The sequence below is a fragment of the Wickerhamiella sorbophila genome (assembly GCF_002251995.1).
Source record: "Wickerhamiella sorbophila strain DS02 chromosome Unknown contig3, whole genome shotgun sequence".
NCBI classification, from domain to species: domain Eukaryota; kingdom Fungi; phylum Ascomycota; class Dipodascomycetes; order Dipodascales; family Trichomonascaceae; genus Wickerhamiella; species Wickerhamiella sorbophila.
In genome coordinates this window covers 1,835,555-1,858,192 of record NW_020194004.1, presented here as the reverse complement: position 1 = coordinate 1,858,192, position 22,638 = coordinate 1,835,555, and the positions used below count along the sequence as shown (strand labels likewise).

The 22,638-nt window shown below is 50.3% G+C and overlaps 10 protein-coding genes across 10 annotated transcripts; 7 read left to right on the top strand and 3 right to left on the bottom strand.

The window, feature by feature from the left end:
* Positions 1–198: 198 nt before the first annotated feature.
* B9G98_02952 (EH domain-containing and endocytosis protein 1) lies at positions 199–3,372 on the top strand (the record flags this gene model as incomplete). The annotated part of the gene is made up of 1 exon (XM_024809509.1): positions 199–3,372. One exon carries the CDS (start codon positions 199–201, stop codon positions 3,370–3,372), a length of 3,174 nt encoding a protein of 1,057 aa, XP_024665277.1.
* A 22-nt stretch (positions 3,373–3,394) lies between these two features.
* Positions 3,395–3,910, bottom strand: B9G98_02951 (hypothetical protein; the record flags this gene model as incomplete). Its single annotated transcript, XM_024809508.1, has 1 exon — positions 3,395–3,910. One exon carries the CDS (start codon positions 3,908–3,910, stop codon positions 3,395–3,397), a length of 516 nt encoding a protein of 171 aa, XP_024665276.1.
* Positions 3,911–4,172: 262 nt separating this feature from the next.
* On the top strand, positions 4,173–7,565 carry B9G98_02950 (Carbamoyl-phosphate synthase arginine-specific large chain; the record flags this gene model as incomplete). Its single annotated transcript, XM_024809507.1, has 1 exon — positions 4,173–7,565. The coding sequence occupies one exon, from the start codon at positions 4,173–4,175 to the stop codon at positions 7,563–7,565; it is 3,393 nt and encodes a 1,130-aa protein (XP_024665275.1).
* Positions 7,566–7,897: 332 nt separating this feature from the next.
* Positions 7,898–8,587, top strand: B9G98_02949 (Peroxisomal biogenesis factor 11; the record flags this gene model as incomplete). Its single annotated transcript, XM_024809506.1, has 1 exon — positions 7,898–8,587. The coding sequence occupies one exon, from the start codon at positions 7,898–7,900 to the stop codon at positions 8,585–8,587; it is 690 nt and encodes a 229-aa protein (XP_024665274.1).
* A 71-nt stretch (positions 8,588–8,658) lies between these two features.
* Positions 8,659–10,215, top strand: B9G98_02948 (Transcription factor SPT20; the record flags this gene model as incomplete). Its single annotated transcript, XM_024809505.1, has 1 exon — positions 8,659–10,215. The coding sequence occupies one exon, from the start codon at positions 8,659–8,661 to the stop codon at positions 10,213–10,215; it is 1,557 nt and encodes a 518-aa protein (XP_024665273.1).
* Positions 10,216–10,274: 59 nt separating this feature from the next.
* Positions 10,275–11,861, top strand: B9G98_02947 (THO complex subunit 1; the record flags this gene model as incomplete). The annotated part of the gene is made up of 1 exon (XM_024809504.1): positions 10,275–11,861. The coding sequence occupies one exon, from the start codon at positions 10,275–10,277 to the stop codon at positions 11,859–11,861; it is 1,587 nt and encodes a 528-aa protein (XP_024665272.1).
* Positions 11,862–12,494: 633 nt separating this feature from the next.
* Positions 12,495–13,031, top strand: B9G98_02946 (Putative peroxiredoxin pmp20; the record flags this gene model as incomplete). The annotated part of the gene is made up of 1 exon (XM_024809503.1): positions 12,495–13,031. One exon carries the CDS (start codon positions 12,495–12,497, stop codon positions 13,029–13,031), a length of 537 nt encoding a protein of 178 aa, XP_024665271.1.
* A 102-nt stretch (positions 13,032–13,133) lies between these two features.
* B9G98_02945 (Formate dehydrogenase) lies at positions 13,134–14,399 on the bottom strand (the record flags this gene model as incomplete). The annotated part of the gene is made up of 1 exon (XM_024809502.1): positions 13,134–14,399. The coding sequence occupies one exon, from the start codon at positions 14,397–14,399 to the stop codon at positions 13,134–13,136; it is 1,266 nt and encodes a 421-aa protein (XP_024665270.1).
* A 579-nt stretch (positions 14,400–14,978) lies between these two features.
* On the bottom strand, positions 14,979–16,721 carry B9G98_02944 (hypothetical protein; the record flags this gene model as incomplete). Its single annotated transcript, XM_024809501.1, has 1 exon — positions 14,979–16,721. One exon carries the CDS (start codon positions 16,719–16,721, stop codon positions 14,979–14,981), a length of 1,743 nt encoding a protein of 580 aa, XP_024665269.1.
* A 21-nt stretch (positions 16,722–16,742) lies between these two features.
* Positions 16,743–17,681, top strand: B9G98_02943 (hypothetical protein; the record flags this gene model as incomplete). Its single annotated transcript, XM_024809500.1, has 3 exons — positions 16,743–16,747; positions 16,824–17,104; positions 17,233–17,681. 3 exons carry the CDS (start codon positions 16,743–16,745, stop codon positions 17,679–17,681), a joined length of 735 nt encoding a protein of 244 aa, XP_024665268.1.
* Between the last annotated feature and the right edge of the window lie 4,957 nt (positions 17,682–22,638).

Here is a 22,638-nt window from a genome sequence, read left to right as displayed (position 1 = left end):
CGCTGAATAAGATACTTTTCGAGCAACGTTGTTTTCTCCCGATATATTTACCCTTACCCTACCCATCTTCCATCAGTGGGAGGAGCCAGCAGCAGCAGCCTGCTTGCGCGACAGATTCCTGTTGGTGCTTACTCCTATTAGTCAGCCCTGTATTGAAACGGCCGACTTTCTCACCACCCTCCCTCTTCATTTACTTTTATGTCTGGCGCAACGAGTGGATCGCCTGGCATTACGCTCACACCAGAAGAGACGCGGCTTTTTGGCCAATTGTTCTCGCAGCACGACACTGAAGGCACCGGCATCATCCTTGGTGACTCCGCACGACCTCTGTTTGAGCGCAGCGGGTTGCCAGCCAAGACGCTAGGCCAGATCTGGCAGCTGGCCGACGTCGAGAACCGGGGTTTTCTTGACCAAATTGGATTCTCCAAGTCCCTCCGCATGATCTACCATGTCCAGCACGGCAAGCTTCTCGGCCCCCGGCTCATGACCATTCCTTCGGGGCTGCCCTCGTTCGACCACACCCCTGCACCGGCAGAAGCTGTTCCTGCTGGCCCATCCCAGCCCGAGCCAGCTGCTGCACCCGCTTCAGTCGCGTCCCCCGTGTCGTCGACTCGCATTCCTCCCTTGAGCACCTCTGACAAGCAGAGGTTTGGTTCACTGTTTGATCGTTCAACTACAGGACCCACAATTGACGGCAATGTTGCTAAAGATATATTTTTAAAGGCCCATCTCCCTCCCGATGTTCTAGGAAAGATTTGGAATCTTGTGGACGTTCAGAGCCGTGGCTCGTTGACTCGCAACGAGTTCGTGCTTGCTATGCATCTAATTCAGGCCCTAATCAGCCGCACTATTAGCGAGGTGCCTACCTCTCTTCCTAGTGGGTGGATCCCTTGGCTTGAGGGAGCATCAAATCACGGTGCTCGCGGTTCGGTGTCTTCTGTTGGTAGCGCTGCTGCGCCTGGTCCCATCAATTGGACCATCACATCCTCTCAGCTTGCCCAGTACAAAAAGTACTTTGACAGTTTGGACACTCAAAAGAAGGGCGTCCTTGGTGGCTCTGAAACAGTCCCATTTTTGACTCAATCCAAGCTGGGCGAGGAGGTACTCGCACAGGTTTGGGACCTTGCTGACCTCCAAGGCCAGGGTCAGTTCACTCCTGTCGAATTTTCTATCGCCATGTATCTTATTCAGGCTAAACTCGCTGGTCATGAGTTGCCCGAAATTCTTCCGCCTACTTTGTTGTCGAGTTCTAAAGGCTCGCCATCTCGGGTAATGAGCCCGGTGTCTAGTCCCTCACCCAAATTGCAGCCTTCGGGTACCGGCTCGCGCCCCGCTCCGCCAACAGCACGTGCTCCTACTCGTACCACAACTGCTAGTTCCCTGAGTGACCTCGTCAGTCTGGACGACTATTTCAAACCCATGGAGCCCACCCAGGCTCCTGCTTCTGCGCAGAGTACTGGCTTGGCTCCCGTTCAGCGTCCTGGTTTTACTGGACCTGGCATTCCTGCTTCAAAAGAGATTAGTTCTCCAGAGGGAATCCCAATGCCATCCCCGGGTGGCATTGCTGCTGCTGCGGGCGCCGGGGCATTCGCCGGTGCCGCTGCTACGTTTGTACCCAGTTCATCTTTCGGCCAGAAACTGATCAATCATACTCCAGCCTCAAATAACGCCCGTGTGGTTGAAGATGCTCAGGGTGCTGTTTCAAAGCTGAATTCAGACGTCAATGAGCACCAGGCTAAGCTCACCCAAATCTCAAGTGAATCAAAGGCTGCTGACGAACAGTTATCTGTAATTACTTCTCAGAAACTAAAACTTGAGCAACAGATCATCACACTCCGTCAGAGCTACGATTCCGAAGCCAGCAAAGTTCATCAAACTCAGCAAGAGCTCCGCAAAATGCAGGAAGCTATTCAACAACTGGAAAAGGATCAAAAACTTCGTGAGTCTGGATTGCAAGCTTTGGCATCACAGTTTGAAGCAGATAACACGAAGCTCACTGAGGCAAAAACCCAGCACGAGACTCTTCTGGCCCGTGTTGCTGAACTTGAAGAGCAACATACAACCCACAAGACGAATTTGGAAAACTTGAATGTTGAATCTGAGAATATCCGTGGACAAACCGAGACCCACAATCAACGGATCGCTGCTTTGGAAGTCGAGCTTCAGCAGACTCTGGATGCGATCGAATCAGCTAAGCTGGTTCGCGATGATGCCGCAGCAAAGGTCCGGATTGCTGAAGAAAGGGCAGAAAGGCTAGAGGCCGAGGTTTCCGCAACCCAGCAGCAACATCGTAGCTTGCTTGCCGAAACTGAGCAGCTTGTGACAGCTGCCGCTGCTCATGATAAGCGTGCTGCAGCCGCCGAGCACACTCTGGCTGAAACACATGCCTCGATTGCTTCCGAACAGTCTCGTCAAGCAAGCGTGTCGCAGGTTGGTCAACAAAGTTCTATCCCCGCAGTGGCTGCGGGCGCTGCTGGCGTTGTTGCAGGCGCTGCAGCTGCTGTTGCTGCAGCTGCCGGCGTCTCCGCCAACTCATCACCTGTATCTACACACCAAACTCAGCCCACAGATACCCCTCACTCTTCGCCTCCTAACAGTGACTACACTGGATACCCTGCAGAGGTGCCCAACATCCCTTCGTTCACTTTGCCCATGGCACGTCCCCAGAGTGCAACTTCATCGGTTGTCAACAATCCTCCTCAGAGTGTTCGTGGAGATCTCGACGTTTCCCAGCCCCAGTCGCCAGATTTCACAACGTCTGAGCCGGTTTCTGGTCTGGTTCCCCCTGAGAACCTCAAACTATCTGATGCGGGTCGCGAGGTGGACGACACAGACTCGTTTGAGTTTGTTGACGCACGCGAAGGTGAGGGCCGCGATGAGGCAAAGTTTGCCTCTACGGGCACTTTGATTCAAGAGGAAGCCCCGACGACCGATTTTGGAGCCATCCAACAGCTCAGCGTCTCAGAGAGCACTGAAACAGCTACCGACGTGGGGGCCGAGCCTGTGGCAGATACTGCTGAACCTGTTGCGAGCGCTGCCACTGCCGTGGATCAACCCAAACGTGGCGATGACTTTGCAGATGCATTTGATGATCTCGAGGAGGCTGTTGAAGATGCGGAAGAGGACGATTTCAGTGGTTTTGGTAATGCATCTGCCCAGTCAACCCCGAATCCGACTGCTGCTGGTCCCGATGAGTGGCAGAAGTTGTTTGAGGATGCCTCTGCTGCCATCCCTGGAGCTTCAGGCCCCCACGAGGATGCTATTCTCGAACTGACCAGCATGGGATTCGGTCGTCAAGAGGTGCTCGCCGCGCTGGAACGTACAGACTACAACGTCAGCGAAGCAACTAATATTCTGCTGGATCAAGAGTAAATGGAGAAATAAATATAATAGTCTACTGACGGATCTTTTGTAAAATCTCAGAGAGTTTGGCGAGCTTTTCCTGAGCCGCTTGCTCGAGCTCTGCCCGTTCTTTGATGACTCTGTCCTTGCGGGCCTGCAGCTCGGCATTATAGGCGACTTTTTGCTGCTGGAGCCGCAGTTCCATGAAGTCGGAGGCAGTCAGTTTCACGGCGTCCACCGGCTGATCTCGTGGGTCTGCGCTTCCTGCCTGGTGACGGTACCGCCGATGGCGAGCATCTTCTTCGAGCCTGAGCAAGGTCTCGAGCTTCGGCTCGATTTTCTCGTTGTCAATTCGACTTGTGACCGCAGGCAGCACGTTCTGTGCCCAAAACTCGCTGGATTGGCGAGCAGATCTGCTCACCAACGCCGGGTTGTCTGCGAGATGGGGAAAGTACCGCTGGAGATCCGTTTCTTCCAGATCGCGTCTGATCACCTGAATTGCCTGCTCGCAGGCCTGCTGTAACATCCGGTACCTCTCAGACGCCCCATCGATTACCGCGTCGTTCATCGCGAATACACCTTTGGTCCAAGACGATGCTTTGTCATGGAGGGTCCTGATGAGTCAATCGCAGATGGGCGGGCTGCGCGATAAGTGAAATATTGGGCTTAAAAGGCAGATTGGTGGCCAAGAGTCTGTCAGAATACGGATACGGGCCGACTCTTTGTGCAGCCAAGTTGCCGGAACCTCTAGTTTCCGCGATCGCACACTGCGGCAGGTTTACCTGCTGTCCGCATATGACTCAGAAGGGCAGGGGGACTTTTTTTCCATCATGATTTCCCGCCCTTTTGTGGCCCTGATTCGGGCTACAAGGAACAGTCCTTGCAAAGGCAGATTATTTGCGCCGGCTACCAAGAACGTTTGCTTTGCGTATTCTACGACCGCACAGCGTAAAGAGTATGTTGGCGCAGGCATTCTCAACCCGAACAAGTCCGAGCTTGTTGATGTATCCAAAGTGCTGATTATTGGCTCTGGCGGCCTGTCCATTGGCCAGGCTGGTGAATTTGACTACTCCGGTTCCCAGGCTATCAAGGCTCTCAAAGAGGCCAAGAAGCAGACCATTCTCGTCAACCCGAACATTGCAACCAACCAGACCAGCCATGCTCTGGCTGACGAGGTCTATTTTGCTCCTGTCACCCCTGAGTATGTTTCGTACATTATTGAGCGCGAGCGTCCCGATGGAATTCTGCTTACTTTCGGTGGCCAGACTGGCTTGAATGTCGGTATCGCTCTCGACAAGATGGGTGTTCTGGACCGCTTCAATGTCAAGGTCTTGGGTACTCCCATCTCCACTTTGGAGACCTCCGAGGACCGTGACTTGTTTGCTCAGGCTCTGAAGGAGATCGATATTCCTATCGCTCAGTCTGTCGCTGTTGACAACGTCGATGACGCCCTGGCTGCCGCCGAGGAAGTTGGCTACCCCATCATCGTCCGCTCTGCTTTCGCTTTGGGTGGTCTTGGTTCTGGTTTCGCCAACAACCGCGATGAGTTGCGCAACTTGGCTTCTCAGTCTTTGTCTTTGTCCCCCCAGATCCTTGTCGAGAAATCTCTCAAGGGCTGGAAAGAGGTCGAGTATGAGGTCGTCCGTGACAAGGAGGGTAACTGTATCACCGTCTGCAACATGGAGAACTTCGATCCCCTGGGTGTTCACACTGGTGACTCGATTGTCGTTGCTCCCTCTCAGACCCTCAGTGATGAGGAATACCACATGCTCCGCAGCGCTGCGATCAAGATCATTCGTCACCTCGGCGTCGTGGGTGAATGCAACGTTCAATATGCCCTGCAGCCCGACGGACTCGACTATCGTGTGATCGAGGTCAACGCCCGTCTGTCCCGTTCCTCCGCTCTGGCTTCCAAAGCCACTGGTTATCCTCTTGCCTACACTGCCGCTAAGATCGCGTTGGGTCATACTCTGCCTGAGTTGCCTAACGCCGTCACCAAGACCACCTCTGCCAACTTCGAGCCCTCTTTGGACTACATTGTCACCAAGATCCCTCGTTGGGATCTGTCCAAGTTCCGTCATGTGAAGCGTGACATTGGTTCCAGTATGAAATCTGTCGGTGAAGTCATGGCTATTGGCCGCACTTTTGAGGAGTCTTTCCAGAAAGCTATCCGCATGGTTGATCCCTCCATGGTTGGCCTCCAAGGTGCTGATTTCGGTGAGGAACTCGATGATGTGCTCAGAAACCCTACTGACCGCCGCTGGCTGGCGGTTGGCCAGGCCCTGTTGCACGAAAACTACTCTGTCGACCGTGTCCACGAGTTGAGTAAGATCGACAAGTGGTTCCTTTACAAGATTATGAACATTGTCAACATGCAAAAGGACCTTGAGTCTCTCGGCTCCCTGGCCGCTGTAGACCGCGAGACGCTGTTGCAGGCTAAGCAGCTTGGTTTCAGCGACAAACAGATTGCTCTTGCCACCAAATCTACTGAGATTGAGGCCCGTGCCCATCGCCTCTCTTTCAACATTCGCCCCTGGGTTAAAAAGATTGATACCTTGGCTGCCGAGTTTCCGGCTGACACTAATTACCTCTACACTACTTACAACGGCAGCAAGCACGATGTTGAGTTTGGCGACCATGGTACCATGGTTCTGGGCTCTGGTGTGTACCGTATCGGCTCTTCTGTTGAGTTCGATTGGTGCGCTGTTTCCACTGCCCGTGCTCTGCGTGAGAACGGCATCAAGACTATCATGGTTAACTACAACCCCGAGACAGTATCCACTGACTTTGACGAGGTCGACCGTCTGTACTTTGAGGAGCTCAGCTACGAGCGCGTCATGGACATTTACGAGCTCGAGGCGGCTAGCGGTGTGATTGTCTCTGTCGGTGGCCAGCTGCCTCAGAACATTGCATTGCAGCTGCAGGAATCCGGCCACGCCAACGTTTTGGGTACCGACCCTCGCAACATTGACAAAGCCGAGGACCGTCACAAGTTCTCTCAAATTCTGGACTCTATCGGCGTGGACCAGCCCCGCTGGAAGGAGCTGTCCTCCATTGCCGAGGCCAAGGAATTTGCCAACGAAGTTACCTACCCTGTCCTTGTTCGTCCCTCTTATGTTCTTTCCGGTGCTGCCATGTCTGTCATCCGCTCTGAAGAGGAGCTGGAGTCCAAACTAACCAACGCTGCCGCAGTTTCTCCCGACCACCCTGTTGTCATTACCAAGTTCATTGAAGGTGCTGAGGAGATTGATATTGACGGTGTTGCCCACAAGGGTAAACTGCTTGTTCACGCTATTTGCGAGCACGCTGAGAACGCCGGTGTTCACAGTGGTGATGCCACTTTGATTCTGCCTCCTCAGGATCTCGATGACAACACATTGGCTCGTCTCAAGGAGATCGCCGAGAAGGTTGCCGCCGCCTGGGAGATCACCGGTCCCTTCAACATGCAGGTGATCAAGCAGGGTGATGCTCTCAAGGTCATTGAGTGCAACATTCGTGCTTCTCGTTCGTTCCCCTTCGTTTCCAAGGTTCTTGGCACCAACTTCATTGACGTGTCCACCAAGGCTCTTTTGGATAAGGATGTTCCTGCTCCTGTTGACCTTCTTGCCGAGAAGCGCAACTACGTTGCTACCAAGGTTCCTCAGTTCTCTTTCACTCGTCTGGCAGGTGCTGATCCCTTCCTTGGTGTCGAGATGGCGTCCACCGGTGAGGTTGCCTGCTTTGGTTCCGACTTGCTCGAGGCCTACTGGGCATCTCTTCAGGCAACCATGAACTTCAAGCTGCCCAAACCCCCCAGCAGCCTGTTGGTTGGCGGTGATGTCCATGCTGCTTTCCTAGGTGACGTCGTCGAGATCTTGTCCAAGCTGGGCTTTAAGATTCTTGTCGCCAAGCCCGAGGTCAAGGAGTACCTTGACAAAAAGGGAATTTCCACTGAACTCATTGAGCTGATCAAGAACGACAAGCGCAAGCTTGGTGAGCAGTTCAAGGCGCACGACATTCGCGGCGTCATCAACCTTGCTCGCGCCCGTGCTGAGGACTTGAGCGACGAGGACTACATTATGCGCCGCAACGCCATCGATTTCGGCCTACCGCTTTTCAACGAGCCCAAGACCGCCATGCTTTTCGCCCGCACTCTTGAGGCCAAACTGCCGACTCTCGGCTCTGGCAAGATCCCTCCCGAGATCAAGCGCTGGAGCGAATTTTTGGGAGGCAAGCCCGTTTAGTTTAAATAATGCCTAGGAAACTAATTTTTTTCTTGTCTAAAAAAGACCGGGGTTTTCCAGCGTTTGGCAACCTCCGATGCTTCTGAAATCCCTCTGCATGTGACCTGCAAGCGTCCCGGCAAGCCCAGCCGGTTGAGGGGGTGGCGTGGCAGAGGAGCTGTCACAGGTCCAGTGACGCCTTTCAGGGAACAAGGATAGTTGAAAAGAATTAAAAGTCCAGCCCGAGAACTCCGCTGCGAGGATTTGGTGTCACGTTGCTATGGCAACTACGAAGCGAACCTCGGGAGGCTAATTAATCATCATCTCTGCCCCAAGCTTCCCCACCTCCACAAATGCCTTGCATCACTGAGCACCCACTTTACGCCAAAACTTTGAGCAATTTGGAGCGCACGGTTGTGCGAGACAAGCTTCTGCGACTTGTCCAGTACTATGCTCGCTTCATGGCGTACTACACGCTGCGCAAGGGCTACAGTAAGGGTATTGTGCAGCACTACGATATCATCAAAAAGCAACTGTCGCTGGCCCGAAAGCTGTTCCGCGTAGGCAAGCCGTTCGGTGCTCTCAAGGCGTTCCTTGCGGAGCTGCGCAACCAGACTGCCGACCCCGTCTTGCACTTCACCACGCTGGCCCGTAACTTCGGCTACGGTGGCTATCTTACCCTAGATATCTTCAACTGGGCTCAATCTGTCAAGCTCGCCAATTTCGATGCTAAAACCGCGCATCTTCTGGGCGTCTGGGCCAACCGCCTCTGGCTGGTCTCCACCCTGTCTCAGTTGGTGGCTGCCGTCTACAACCTGTACCGTGCCGACGCCAAGATTCGCACCCTCACCAACTCCGAAAAGGACGAGGCTGTCCGCAAGCAGACGGAGGCCCAAATCAAGAAGCTCCGCGTCCAGAGCCTCTGGTACTTGTTGGACTCCTGCATCCCCGCGACTTCCCTGGGCTACACGCCCCTCGACGACGGCTTTGTTGGTATCTGCGGTGTCATTACTTCCTATATCGGTCTCAAATCCGTCTGGTAACTTTTTTAGATTTAGAATACTCCATAAACACCCTCTGTTCAACCGCCCTCTCACCCTCTCCTTCCTTAGTCATGGCGAGCGGACGCAGGTCCGAGGATTCGGCGGTGAAACCGCGTATATACGAGTTTGCAGAGGACGAGGCGTCTCTACTGGCCAAGTATGCTGATCAAACTGCGTCTATTGAGCTCCAGGTGCATCCCACGCACTTTCGGTTTGGCAATCAGGAAGGAATTATTCCCCGCAACAATCCGAATATTCAACAGTTTCTAGAGTTTGTTCAGGAGGGTGTAATAAGTCCTGCCGCAACAGAGGTTTTCCGTGATTCAGGTATAAAGTTCTATGAAGGCTGTGTTATCTTAGAAGTCAAGGATTATCGCGACATCTCTCCCACGGTCAAGGAGTACGAAAGCGAGACTCGCTCGTCCGAAATGAGGGTTCCAAATTCCACTAAGACAGCCAAGGCAGGTGATCTGGATGAAATTGTCAAGCCTGAATCAGATGCTGCCGCTGAATCTAAAAAGGAGCCCCCCAGCTATCGTATTTTGTTGCAGCCAACCAATCTCTCCTTGTGGCACGATCTACTCTACACAACCGACACATCGCAAGGTAGATTCAGTGACCAGCTCGCACTGTCGATGGAATCTGAGATTCTGAATCTGACTGTGCGCAAATTGGACCTCAGAGTACCCGACAATGCTACTTTCAAAAAGTGCCTTGGCTTGGACCTTGATTTGAACAGAGTTCGCAAAACGCATAGAGTCACACACCCACGCAAACCTCGGCCCATTCACGAGCATAGTCCTCAGGAAAGTTCTGCATATGAGGAGTTTATGCTGGCTCTCAGTGATCACACAAACGGCCAAACGTCGTCCACCACTGTGTCGAACCATTTCTCTCGCCTGGGCTACATTGAGCAGCTGAAAAAGAAACAAGAGGCTCTCCAGGCAGCGATACAGGCCCAAAAACGTGCTGCTCAACAGCAGCAACAGCAACAGCAGCAACAGCAAAGACCCGCTCAGCCCCCAGCCCAAATAGTAGGTCGAGCTCCACAGCGCCCTCAGGGCGCAGCTCCTGGTGCCATGCAGCAAGGGGTTCCTATGCAGCAAGCTCAGAGGGCACCCCAGCAGGGCCAGCAGCAGGCAATGGGTCGATTGACCCCCCAGCAGCAGGCGATGTTGAGAAACCGACAGCTCCAACAGCAGGCTCAGCGTCTGCAGATGTCGGGAAATCCTGGCGGCCAGCGTCAAATGACTCCGCAGCAGGCCAATGCAATGGCACAGAACAACTTGATCAGACAAATGCAAATGATGAACCAGAACCAAACCCCGCAGCAGTATATGTCTGGTCGGCAAGGCCAAACCCCGCAGGCCCAGTCGCAGCAGCAATCACAGCAGGCCCAACAGGCTCAACTCCACGCTCAGCAGCAACGTGCACAAATGGCGCAGGCGTCCATGGCACGTGGCGTTCCGAACCAGAGAGCCCGAATGATGAACATGTCTGCTCAGGGTCAATACGGCGTGCACCAGCAGCAGCAGCAACAGCAGCAACAGCAACAGCAACAGCAACAGCAGCAACAGCAGCAGCAACAGCACCTCTACGGTATGCAGCAGCAACAACACCCCCAATAATGTTTTTTAATTCTTATCACTATAATTTTTACAATCAACAGCCCGTTGCAGTTTACCTAATGGACCGCGTGCTGGACCAGCTGGATTTATCGGCAGCTTTAGACAAGGTTGTCACGATTCCAGAGACTGTTCTTGCAAGCAATTTCGAGAGTCCAGATACAGAATGCTTCAAAGTCTTACAGGCACTGGTAGCAGAACGGAAACTGGGTCACATCGCGGCGCTTATTGACTTGGTATTTGAGTTGCAAGCTTCGGAACAATGCGCACAAGGAACCGCGCACTTGCTTTTGGAGGCTGCCGTGGACTATCTGCCGCTTGCGTGCATAGATGATCTTTGGAGAATCGTATCCAGCAGAAAGGCCCGGATCATCAACAATCTTCAGGCTCTGCGTCCTCCTGGAACCACACTTCTACGGACACTTAATTCTTTGGAAAAACGACTTTCTCCAGTATTGCACTACGAGATGATCAACAATATCGGGAACTTTTTGTTTGATGCCTTTGGCTTCCCCACTAGAGCACTGATCAACCAGAAAAGCGTGCCTGTGAAGCTACCGATAATCGACTATAGAAATGTCTCTGATCCCGAATATACTACATTCTGGCGCCTGATTGAAGATTTCCAGGATATTAAATCGATCATGGCTACTCCCCGCTCCATCAACGCCCATTTGGATCGGTCGAACAAGGTGTCGCGTGCCATGGCCGACAACAGCCCCCATCCTTGCACGTTGGCTCCTCGAACGTTGCTGTGGGACACTGATCCTGAAGTTTTCCCTGATATTATGTTTGATAGTAAGATCCAGCGGCTGGTTGCCCTACAGATGCTGGTAGTTATCGAAGCCATCCTCCCGTTCGGTCCGGAGAGCGAAAAGCCCCTCGTTAATGAAGACCAGTTCAATTCTTTCAAAGCATTGAAAAATCGGTGGTTCAAAGTTCTGTTGAAAATATCCAGCCAAACAGAGATGGAAGCTTACAAGAATTTCATGCTTGGCGACAAAGAATGGTCCAAATGGAAGGTAATAGGTTGCAAACCTTTGCCTGCTCGAACTCCCATTGAACTGCCGCAAAAAAGGACTCTCGAACTTGGGGCTCTTTCGGGTCAGAACCGCATGCTTTCCGAGTCCCTGCAGGCACTGTGGGATGTGCAGTATGACGAGGAGTCGATGTCCAAATACCCCAAAGCTGCCGAAGATGGCCCTGAAAGTGCTGAAATTAGGTCTAAATACGGCATTCCTTCGAAAGCCTTGCTGCCCAAGGGTACAGAGAAATACTTTGAGTACTGGGAATCGGAATATGAGACCGAACTCAAGAGCGGCTGGCGCTGGCTAGCTTTAAGACTTATGCTCAACAACGTGCCCGAAAAAGTACTGGAAGAAGCAGCCAGGAAAACAGGAGTCGATTACTTTGATGAAGAGCACATCAAAAGCATCGAGGCGGAAATTTCGCGGCCTGCAGAGCCTGCTGGCCACACCCCCGCTGAATCCAAAAAGCGTCGTTTTGAAGGCGACGACGAAGGCGACGACGATGACCCTGTCAAGTCCGCTAAATTAGAACCTGAAACAAGAGAGTCGACAGCAGGATTCGATACACCCAACATCCAGTCTGAAGAAGAGGAGATGGCGGAACTGAAAGACAGTAGCTAATCATTTATTTTACGGGATTTCTTGGTGTCGGAGCGCTTTCTTTTTGTGTCCAGGCGTATTTTATCTTGGGTTTTGCGAATCTTCACCCACCGCTCTTGGGCCTCCTGAGACGGATCTTCCGGAATAAACGCAGACTCTTTAATTGCTTGGGCTAATTTATTAAAGCAGTCGTCAAGATTCGTTTTTTGGTGACGCGTTAGGTCGGACGAAACAACAATTCCTCCTGACTTGGTCAAATATGGGAACTTGGATTGACCTATTCGCGCCTTGATCCCATCAGGCAGCCAGCCGGCTTGCTGCCACTGCCTCGGCGTGTATTTTATTGTAGCCTTAGTGTTCACCTTGTTAACATTCTGCCCTCCCGGGCCCGACGACCTGTTGAAAACCTGCTCGAACTCTTGTCTTGGAATACCTGCTGCAGTAAATCGTTTTAAAAACCCTCGCAGTGCATTTGTCATGGGCAGTCCATGGAGCTGAACAGTCTTCGAGATGCTATATAGTAGGAGTGTAGATATCCAACGCAAGGCAAATGCTGGGGTTGAATTGGTCGTGGTCAAATAATCGATCCGATGCCGATTACCCTACGATTGTTACCGATGCAAAACCTGGAGAACAAGGTAAGCTTAACTCATCATGCTTCGACTCACTCGCCCAGTTTGTTCTCGGGTCGCTGTACCCACGTTTGCTCGCCTTATTTCTACAGGTGGTGCTCTGCCCGGCGCCCAATTGAGAGAGGACTCGCCTTCCCAAAAGGTCGATCTTGCCGATGAAACCAGTAAAGGCACTTTTATCGTTGTAGGCGTTCCTGGGGCTTTCTCCCCCGGCTGCTCGCAGCGACATATTCCCGAGTATCTCAAGCTTGCAGACGACTTCAAGTCCCGCGGTGTCAAGAACCTGTTTGTCGTTGCCGTTAACGATGCGTTCGTTACCAAGGCCTGGAAAGAGCAGCTGTCTGACGCCAGTGGCTGGGCCCGCTTCTTGGCTGACCCAAAGGGTGAGTTCTCCAACGAGTTCAATGCTCTTTTCGATGCCGCTGCCTTCTTCGGAAACAAGCGTAGCAAGCGCTATGCCGTTGTGGTCAAAGATGGCAAGATCACCGAGACCTTTGTTGAGCCCGATGCTACCGGCATCGACAAGTCTGCAGCTGAGGAGGTTCTCAAGACTTTGTAGATCTGCCGCTGAGTTCTAAGTTTGTAGCCGACGCTCTGAGACTTTGTGGACTGTAGTATACTTTGCTATGTAGATACTAAATTCAGCGTGTGCTAGCGCAATCTAGGCCTTGTGGGAGCCGGGACTGGCCTTGCCCTTCTCAACAGTGTAAGACTTGGCACCAACACCAGCAAGCTGGCCGCCCTGGGCAATCAAGTAGACGTCACGGATGGGGTCGTTGTTGAAGAAGTTCTCCAAGATCTCGCGGGTGCCGGCAGCGTAGCGGGCCTGGGCAGACAGGGACGTGCCGGAAATGTGCGGGGTCATACCGTTACGGGGCATAGTGCGCCAGGGATGGTCGGCAGGAGGAGGCTGGGGGTACCAAACATCGCCAGCATAGCCACCGAGGTGGCCGTCCTCAAGAGACTTGGCAATGTCGTCGCGAACACACAGAGCACCCCGGGCAGTGTTTATGATGTAGGCGCCCTTGCGCATCTGAGACAGCAGCTCAGCATTGACCATGTTATGGGTCTTGGGGTGGAGCGGGCAGTGCAGAGAAAGAACGTCGACGCTGCGAGCAAGATCCTGCGGAGAGTCGTGGTAAGTCAAGTTCAGCTCCTTCTCGACTTCTGCGGGCAAGCGACGGGAGTCGTAGTAGTGCAAGTTGACGTCGAAAGGCTTCATGAGGCGCAAAACCCGCAAACCAATGCGGCCGGCAGCAATAACACCGACATCCATGCCCTCAACATCGTAAGATTGAGCAACGCAGTCAGCAATGTTCCAGCCGCGCTTCTCGGTGGCCCACTTGTGGGACGGGATATAGTTGCGCACGAGACCGAGAATCATCATCACGGTGTGCTCAGCAACACTGTTGGAGTTGGAGTACGTGACCTCAGCGACAGTAATGCCGGCCTTGTTGGCGGCGTCGAGATCAACGTGGTCAGATCCAATACCTGCTGTCAGAGCAAGCTTGAGGTTCTTGGCTCTGGAGATACGGTCGGCATCGAGGTAGGCGGGCCAGAAGGGCTGCGAAATAACGACGTCAGCAGTAGGCAGTTCCTGCTCGAACACTGAGTTGGGGCCCTCCTTGTCCGAGGTGACAACTAGCTCGTGGCCGTTAGCCTCGAGGAACTTGCGCAGGCCAAGCTCACCGCTCACGCTGCCGAGCAAATGGCCAGGCGTAAAGTCAATTGCCTTGGGGTTGGGTGCAGTCTGTCCATCTGGGTACTTGGAGATGTCGGGAACGCTTTCGCGGAGGTAGTGCGGAGGGAATCCATCAACAGGATCAGGATAGAGCACGCACAGAACTTTCATGCCTTTGCGGCTAGTGCTGCTAAAGTGGCGCGCAGCAGCAGAGGTGGCAGTTGATTTTACGGTGTTTCGAAGCATTAGGAGTCAATTGAGTTGTTGTATGATGTTGCTAGGTGTGTTTGCCGTATTTTATACACTAACTGGCCAGGTGATTCTACCCCGCCTAGCCCTGAACCCTTGACCCATGTCCCGAGATGCATATATTTTGATTAGTAACCGGTTTTGGGGGAAGACGATATGCAGGAAAGCAGCCATTCGGTGCACATACGGGGTCTAAGTGGTAACTTGGGGCTAGAGCCGCTGTAGCCATAGAACACGGCCTGAACTTGCTGCTTCCTCTCTCGTCCTCTAGTCATGTTTTTATCGCAGTTAATTTTTTTATCATTTCGGCTAGCAATGGTGGTCACCGATGTCCACCGGTGATTCGAGACGCCGATGACCGACTTCCGATCGTCAGATCGGCCATGTGCCAGACACTCCTACCCCAGAGCTTTGGACGCTTGCGAGTTCCACAATGCATAAGGCGTAAAATTATGTATGTTCGTGGTCTATAGTATTGTATAGAGTACCCTTTAGACACGCCAGGCTGATGCTAGAGTTGCTCACACCGACGCTCAGAAAATACCTGCTCACCTGCAATGCTAAAATTTTCAAGGTCTAAATAAACCCCTTATCGGGTGGAGTCCAGTGGTTGTTGGTCGTGTCTATTACTCCTGCGTGCGTGTACCCTCCCACCTGATTATTTCTCAGGACGCGAGCGACCCTGACATAGATCTTGGAAGGGAAGGGTTTCTCCACGTGGGTCTCTACCCAGTCCGTCAGATTGAAGGTTGTTTTGTTTCCTTTCCAGATCTCCACGTCATTTACAACGAGAGAAAACTGGCCTTGACTGCCTGTCCAATTGATTAAAAACTCCCCCAGTGCTCCGTCGCGACCGTTTATCGTCGGCTGCAAGAGCTCAAGGTCTTCACCGCTGGTGTCTCTGTTCCTGTTCACATGTGCAGATGTTTCAAGAATAGAGGCTGGTCCCCACCTTGCCACGCCAGACACAAACAGCCCCACGCAGAGCCCTTGGTAAGCTAGACTCGGGGTGGTTTGGATGGCCGTTCCAGGGAGGAAAAGCAGGCCAAGAAGATAGTGGTGTACGCGCAGTGTTTCGTTTGGGATAACTGATAACACACATATGACTGCCAGAATGGCTGAATAAATAATAATCATTTTTTTGAGCTTCTTGGCTCGGTACAATGCAAAGGCTTGGCTGATAGCACCTAGCACGATTAGCCCTGTCAATATCACGACAGTGATCCAACCACCCGCCTGTGAATTGAAGTCGGATATTAAAAGACGGTCAATTGGTAAAAGTGCAAACGTATAGTTCTCTAGTATCCCCACGTAGAAAGGCAAAACCCAAAAAATCGCCCTTGAGAGATTCGCTTGCATGTTTTCTAGTTGAGCTTTTGCTGCAATATGGTAGATAAGAAACACTCCCCACAAAGCTACCATATATCTCTGGAATCCTGTGGATATTATTTCAGCATTCAATTGGGCAGTTCCGGCTTTCAATGGAGGGTCCACCCCAAAGTACAAAACCCAGAACCCAATGCTGCACTGTGTGCACAAGAACAGCCAAGGAGAAGCAAATATGTAGCCTGTAAGCATCGACATCAAAACTGACACAACACCAACGGCAATTCGGCGATCAGTGCATCCTTTGCATTTATCTAGAGGGACGAACTCGAAGCTCCCGACGAAGCTGCTGTCAAACGCATAGCTTGCGATTCCGTTTTCCAGCGTAGAGTTGAACCCGTTGTGCTGTCCTATCATCCTTACCTTGGCACAACCTCCGTACTTGTTAGAGATAGCGCCATGGTGCAATGCCGCAGCGCAGAGGGTTGAATCTGCACGATACAAGTTATCACCCCCGATGACCAGCGGCGCTCTCTCGACTGTTGTTGATCCAATGGGTGTTTTTTGGAACGTTCTACCATCGTGCTTGCAGTTTGCTGGACACCTAAAAGCAAAAACCCCCTCGGCTCGGCTGCCCGTGCATTGTGCAGCATCGATACCGCATTTCTCATTGGGATGACTCCAGAAACCACCGCCGTCACCACACGAAAGCGGTACCACGGGGCTGTCTTCAGCATATGGTATCATAAATAATGAGCTGTTGTTTATGGTGATGCATAAAATCAACCAAAGCCCGATCATGGATATTACGGCAGCCACTCGTGCTGGAAGGGATAGAAAGCTTTCGAGCTTTCGCGGGAATAGCTGTGCCTTTGGCCACCACATGTACATTTGTGTACTCTTATCGTTCATGTTTTTGGCTTCATTTCCCCCGATATCATCATGATGCTCTGAAACCGGAAGAAGCTCTATACTCTCGGGTTCATCGCCCATTACAAGCAATCTGATAATGTAATGCGGTAGAGTTCGGCATTAAGAGCTCAGCGGATGTAGCTTCCAACCCGTTAACCTAACTTTACAGTAAACATGTCCTAGACTTTTAATAGTGTGCACATTGCGTAATGAGGCATTCACTCTGGCTCTGGGTCTCCTGTTGGCTCTGTCGGACCCACCGGCTCTGCAACCCTTAGCGGTTCCGGCGCTCAATCTGGCTCTGTTAGCCCCACGGGCTCTGGTGCCCACTCCGGCTCTTGATTGCCTGGCGGCTCTGTTGGATCCACCGGCTCTGGTATTCACTCTGGTTCTGGATCGCCTGGCGGCTCTGTTGAACCTACCGGCTCTGGTATTCACTCCGACTCCGGATCTCCTGGCGGTCTGTCAAATACACTGCAACTGGTGTGTCGTCTGGTTCTGTGAAAGTTTCCACCACCGTCGTTACTGAGTTCACTACTTACTGCCCTGAGCCCACTACCTTTACTCATGGCGACCAGACTGTGACCGTTAGCAGAGCCTGAGACTGTGACTGTGCCCAGTGATACTGAGACCTCTACCAACGTTCCTGTACCAACCCCCCGGATTTCGGGTGCTGAGACTGTCCCCGCTCCCAGCTTCAAGACTTCAAGCACTGAGGCTATTCCCAGCCCTGCAGCTTCTGGTACTGAGACCGTGGCCGGTCCTGCCTTCTCTGAGGTTGCCTCCGGTCTTGTCACTTCAAGCACTAAGGATGTCTCCGGTCCTGTTGCTTCTAGCACTGAAGCTGTATCAGTTCCTGCTGCTTCTAGCACTATGGCTGTTTCCATTTCTACCGCTTCTAGCACTATGGTTACCTCTTCTAGCGCTGAGATTGCCTCTGGTCCTGCCACTTCCAGTACTATTCCTCCCGCCATAAGGGGTCCTATTAAGGGCATTTCAGTTGCTGCCATCGCTACCGCAGTTGTCGTTGGCTTTGCTTGAGAAAAAGTCATATAGTGTACTTAGCTTCAATTGTACTCACCTTTCTGATAAAATTTTGAGGCCGAAGTTTTATCATTGTTATTTTAAACTGTTTTTGCGTTTGTGATTTATCTGCAGTTGTGTTAGATTCAAATAGTGTGCAGTGTGAGCGCAGGAGATCTCAAAGCGGCAACCTACCAACCAGCGCGAAATACCGATATTTAGCACATGTAACTAGTTATGAAGGTCATGCTGGTTTTCGGCACCTTAAATCTAAGTTGTCTAATTTGTGCAAACTTGTATTAAATACCTCCTGTACGTGGGACAGTCCGCTTTGCAGTGTCTATCGCCATACGTTTGGTTGGTACGAACAGTTCGTTTGAGGACAAATTTTTTTTTCCAATTTCAAAGTAAAAACAATGAAGATCGTGAGCTACGAGACTAGAATTCCAGGCGGTTCGGTCGTCAGGGCTCGACGTCATTTTAACGTCTCATATGTCTAGTGTCGTAAAGTCGGATGAGTCTGTTGAAGGAATACAACTCCATTCCCTGACCAATCTTTTGGCTATTCAACTCTTAGGTTTAAAGCCGCGCCATCTTATGTTGTCGAGTCTGGTTGGCTATTTCTGTTAGTATTTTTCCTACACCTATTCAATTGATAGTCCTCCTTCGCCACTGCTCTCTAGCGTGGCATCACAACTAGTATGAGACTGTCTACAACTAGCTGATTCTTTAATCCACGGTTAGCTGGTGTAGATATTACGGGCATAATACTTTTATTGAGGCCGCGATTATGGTTGTTACAGACCACACCGGTGCTGTGACTCCAGAAAGTTACCACCTCTAGGAATAGTTAATACGACCATGCTTGTCCACCTTGTTCCAATTTGTACGATATTCAAAAAATTTTAGGAGAACGAGTTTGTATATTAAGGTCTCGAGGCTTGGTGTTTTGTGACACAACGACTGAAGGTGCTAGCTCCACATATGCATTGGAAAATATTAGTTTAAGCAGCAAATCTTGTGATTCGTGAAGTATGCTTCAGTAGCACAGAATCATTAATAGTAATTGAAATTCGAAGATGCAGACACGGGCGAAGAATAAATCTTCGTTGAATTTAAAAAGTCTTCTGAAGCTTTTACACGTCTGAGAAAACTAACTTGAAATAGAAAAATGTTTCAAGAAAATAGCCAGAAAGGTGAACGTATACAAACAGTATTGTATGACCCCATGCTAGTGTTACTGGTTCGTATTTCAAGCGATCCTCGTAACAACAATTTTTTTAGGCTACCACACCTACTGCGAACTACCGCCCAACTCCACCTACTCCGAGATTTATTCCTTAGTATCGTTCGTAGTACCCGGTTGAAACAGCAAGCAAACCACTATCAATAAATGTCGCGAACACCTGCATTGGTTAAGCCAGCGCTTGCAGTCATCGCACATGAGGAGAGATGCATCGCTACGTGCTTATAAATGACGGCGTAGTTTTCACTTTGCCAGTTTTCCTTTTAGCCAGATCATTACGAAGACAGCAAGGTCAGTAAGATGAAAATTGATTGTTTGGAAACAGCGGGACCCCAGCATGTATGCCAAGCTCCAATCGCTGTTAGATGATCGAACATAATTCACGATTGGGGCCGATCGGGATAACCCCACATCACCTAACCCAACCTGAGATTTACAGGAGTGCTCTTGCAGCACCGTGCACAAAGGTTTTCCCGTTGCCCCTTGTCTGAGGTCATAGACGTCATTCTGTAGAAAAACCGAACAGATATGAGCTATTGAACGATATCAATTGAACACTAATCGACACCTGCAAAGCGTTCCGTCCTCAATATGTGAGTACCTTTCGAAGCGGCAAAAAAAAACTACTACTGTTGGCCCTTCGTTCACAGGAAAATGGTCGAGCGTTCATCAGGTAGGGTAGGCGCAGGCAAGATTTACCGATTATTGAGCAGAAACGTGAACTATAGGGGCCTTACCCACTAGGTTGCAAGTAGTCTTGTATAGAGAGCAAAAACAACCACGGTCCCTATGCATCCGCAGACAGGTAAGGCAGACATTCAAAGCAAATCAGACAAAAATCAGACACAAACACAAACACTAGCTATTGTACTTTGTACAAAGTGTTTGGTGTCTGCAGATATTGCAAAAAGAGCGACTATAACTGCACGCTACCATGACGGTATTTCTAAAACAACGCCTGTGGCGCAGTGTGATGATAACCTAACCTTATATGTGGCGACGATTATCGACAGAACTAATGTAACCGATAGATTCAACGTAAAACATCCAGAAAAAAATATGACGCAAAGCCCCGACACTTGCTGAGTTTTGAACTATACACATATACTGTCGTAAAATTCAGAATTTAGAATTACTCTTGCCAAAAAATTCCAACTTGATCTTATAAACTGCCTATGTCCGACGATCACTACAGGCCGCGCGTAAGAGGAGGCGTACGGTCAGCGCATGTCGGCTATCGATTCACCACACCAAGGTGCATGTGCGGTTCAATGCAATGTATAAGGAAAGCAAGCCAGGTTGCATGCGAACGGGGCACATGCAGGAATAAAGTGACCACTCTAGCCAAGCAAGTGATTCATCGACCGAATGAATAACTAAAGTAAAACAGATGTACTTTCAGCAATACTAGCAGCAAAGCAGCTCGAAAATATAGCAACGCACAAGCCGCATATAGTGTCAATCATAAATGACCTTAGAGCTCTCTCGGGTGTTTTGTGCTATCTCACTTCTCAGAATTTACAATCACGATTTCTATGACATGCAAGCGTGCTTTCGAGAAAAGGCAAATTATAAATTATACAGCGTGCAAGAGATGGCGAGACGGTTGAGCTCACAACGCAAAGTACTTCTATGTATCGCCCAGAGTCTTTTGTAATGATCACACCAGTACTATAACGCCACGAGCCCAGTGCCCTCTAGCGTATTTGGTGCTACTGCCTTCACTTTTCAGTAAATGCGACCACGCAACATACAACATGTGAATTGTCTCTTGATAGAAAAATCGAACTATAGTGTATGTAAAAAAACTGATGTGACAGGCAACTTTGGAAGTTACAATACAATTTATAAAGACCGCTGAGAATCTGCATCTGTTGAGTAGATTGCATTGATACTCGACCCCCTAATGTTTCAGACATTCACGCACATTATAGATATATAAGCCACTTGAATAGCACACTCAAGTATTTAATGCTACTATTTGCGCTCTTAATAGCACCAGTGTAATGTTTGTAGCGTACAACTTGTCATAAACAGAATATTTCTACGCATATGAACTTGGCAGATGTGATGGCTTGACTAGCCAGGCAAACCAATTCTTTATACATATCGCCAAGACGGAATCTGTTTACTAAATTCGTACGCCAGAGCCTCGAGACCTGGATACGTACGGTTGAGTCTTTAGTGCGACTACCTTCTCATTAAATGCGTTCGTCGTGTATAGAAAATATAACATATCTTATTATAAAACCAGACCATCCTAATATACAACAGACGAGCCGGTTAAATTTGCTAGGCAAAAAGAACGATTTAACAGCATCGCCAAGACCCAAGACTTGTCTAGTAAGTCTCACAGATCCAGCAGTACCATGGGCTGCGACACTTCCCAGTAAACTGAACTATTTCGTGGACAACATCCACCTGAGCCTATGAATAAATAGCGGATTGTACGTATAAGTGTCAAACGCAGGGTACTATTTCTAAACATCGCCGAGAATCTGCATTCCTTCAGCACATTACATTGATACTCTTACCCCTCATGTTCCAGATATTCACGCACAGTGATCAACGCCACGAGCGTTGGATATTCACGCAAGGAGAGCCCCAGTGGGATCCATTCAATGCTTCCTGGTAATCCCGGTTGTAGCGTGTTTGAAGCATACACTGGATCGCATGTTATAAAGAGATCATCACTGCGCATATAAAAACCGTAGATAGACTATCGGGGCTGTAAGGCAAAGTGCTATTAATAAATGTCGCCAAGAATCTGCATTCGTTTAGCCAGCGCTCGGACCCTCGGTGCTTGAGTAGGGGATGCGTCGCCGGGTGCTTACAAATGACAGGTGCAGATTTTTGCTCTGCCAGTTTTCATTTCTATCAGAGTATTTAAGATTACGGCCAGGGAAGTAAGATAAATAATGATCACTTAAAATAGCGACACTCCAGTCTGCGTGCTAGGCTAATCGCCCAAAAGGACCAACACAGATCACGATTGAGGCTGATTGAGATAGGTCCATAAACCCCGAACCCACGCTGAGGACTTTTGTAGGGCGACGAGATTTACAGGAGCGCTTGCAGCACCGTCCACAAGAATGCCCCGTCGCCCCTGTCTGTGCTCACAAACGTCATTGTACACAAACAGGCAAAGCAAAGGAAGCTATACAACCCTATTGGATGTACTCAATTCAACCTTTGTAGGGTTTCTTCAAAGGATATCATGTTCAATACCTGATTAACATTTGAAGCAGCGTAAAGAAACAACCGATTCGATCTCGGTCCAGGGAGGAACGGTCAAGCCTGCATCGGACGGGCAAGCGCTCCTATGTTTTATGTCGTTTACTAAGCACGAGGCGAATACGCCCTTACCTACGAGGTTGCATGTTGCCTTGCATGGAGAGCAAAAAAAAAAAGACCGGTTCCACAGTACATTCGCAGGCGCTTGGAATAGACGGTTTAAAACCAATAAAAGTACGAAACTCTAAGCATTCATTGTCGTGCATTCTATAAATTGGTCTGGTCTTTGCATATGAGAAAAAAAATAGCGAACAGAAACGTCCGCTAGTGGGGCGGTATTTATGGAAAAAAACTGCATGGAGTACAGTGTAACGAAGACTCAGAATATGCTTGGGGTCGGTATAAATGAAAACGGTAGTGAAATCAGTAGAACTAAGATGTGGTGTCATTAAACTTGTCCATCTAAACCAAGACACAAAGGAACCAGAAGCAGGA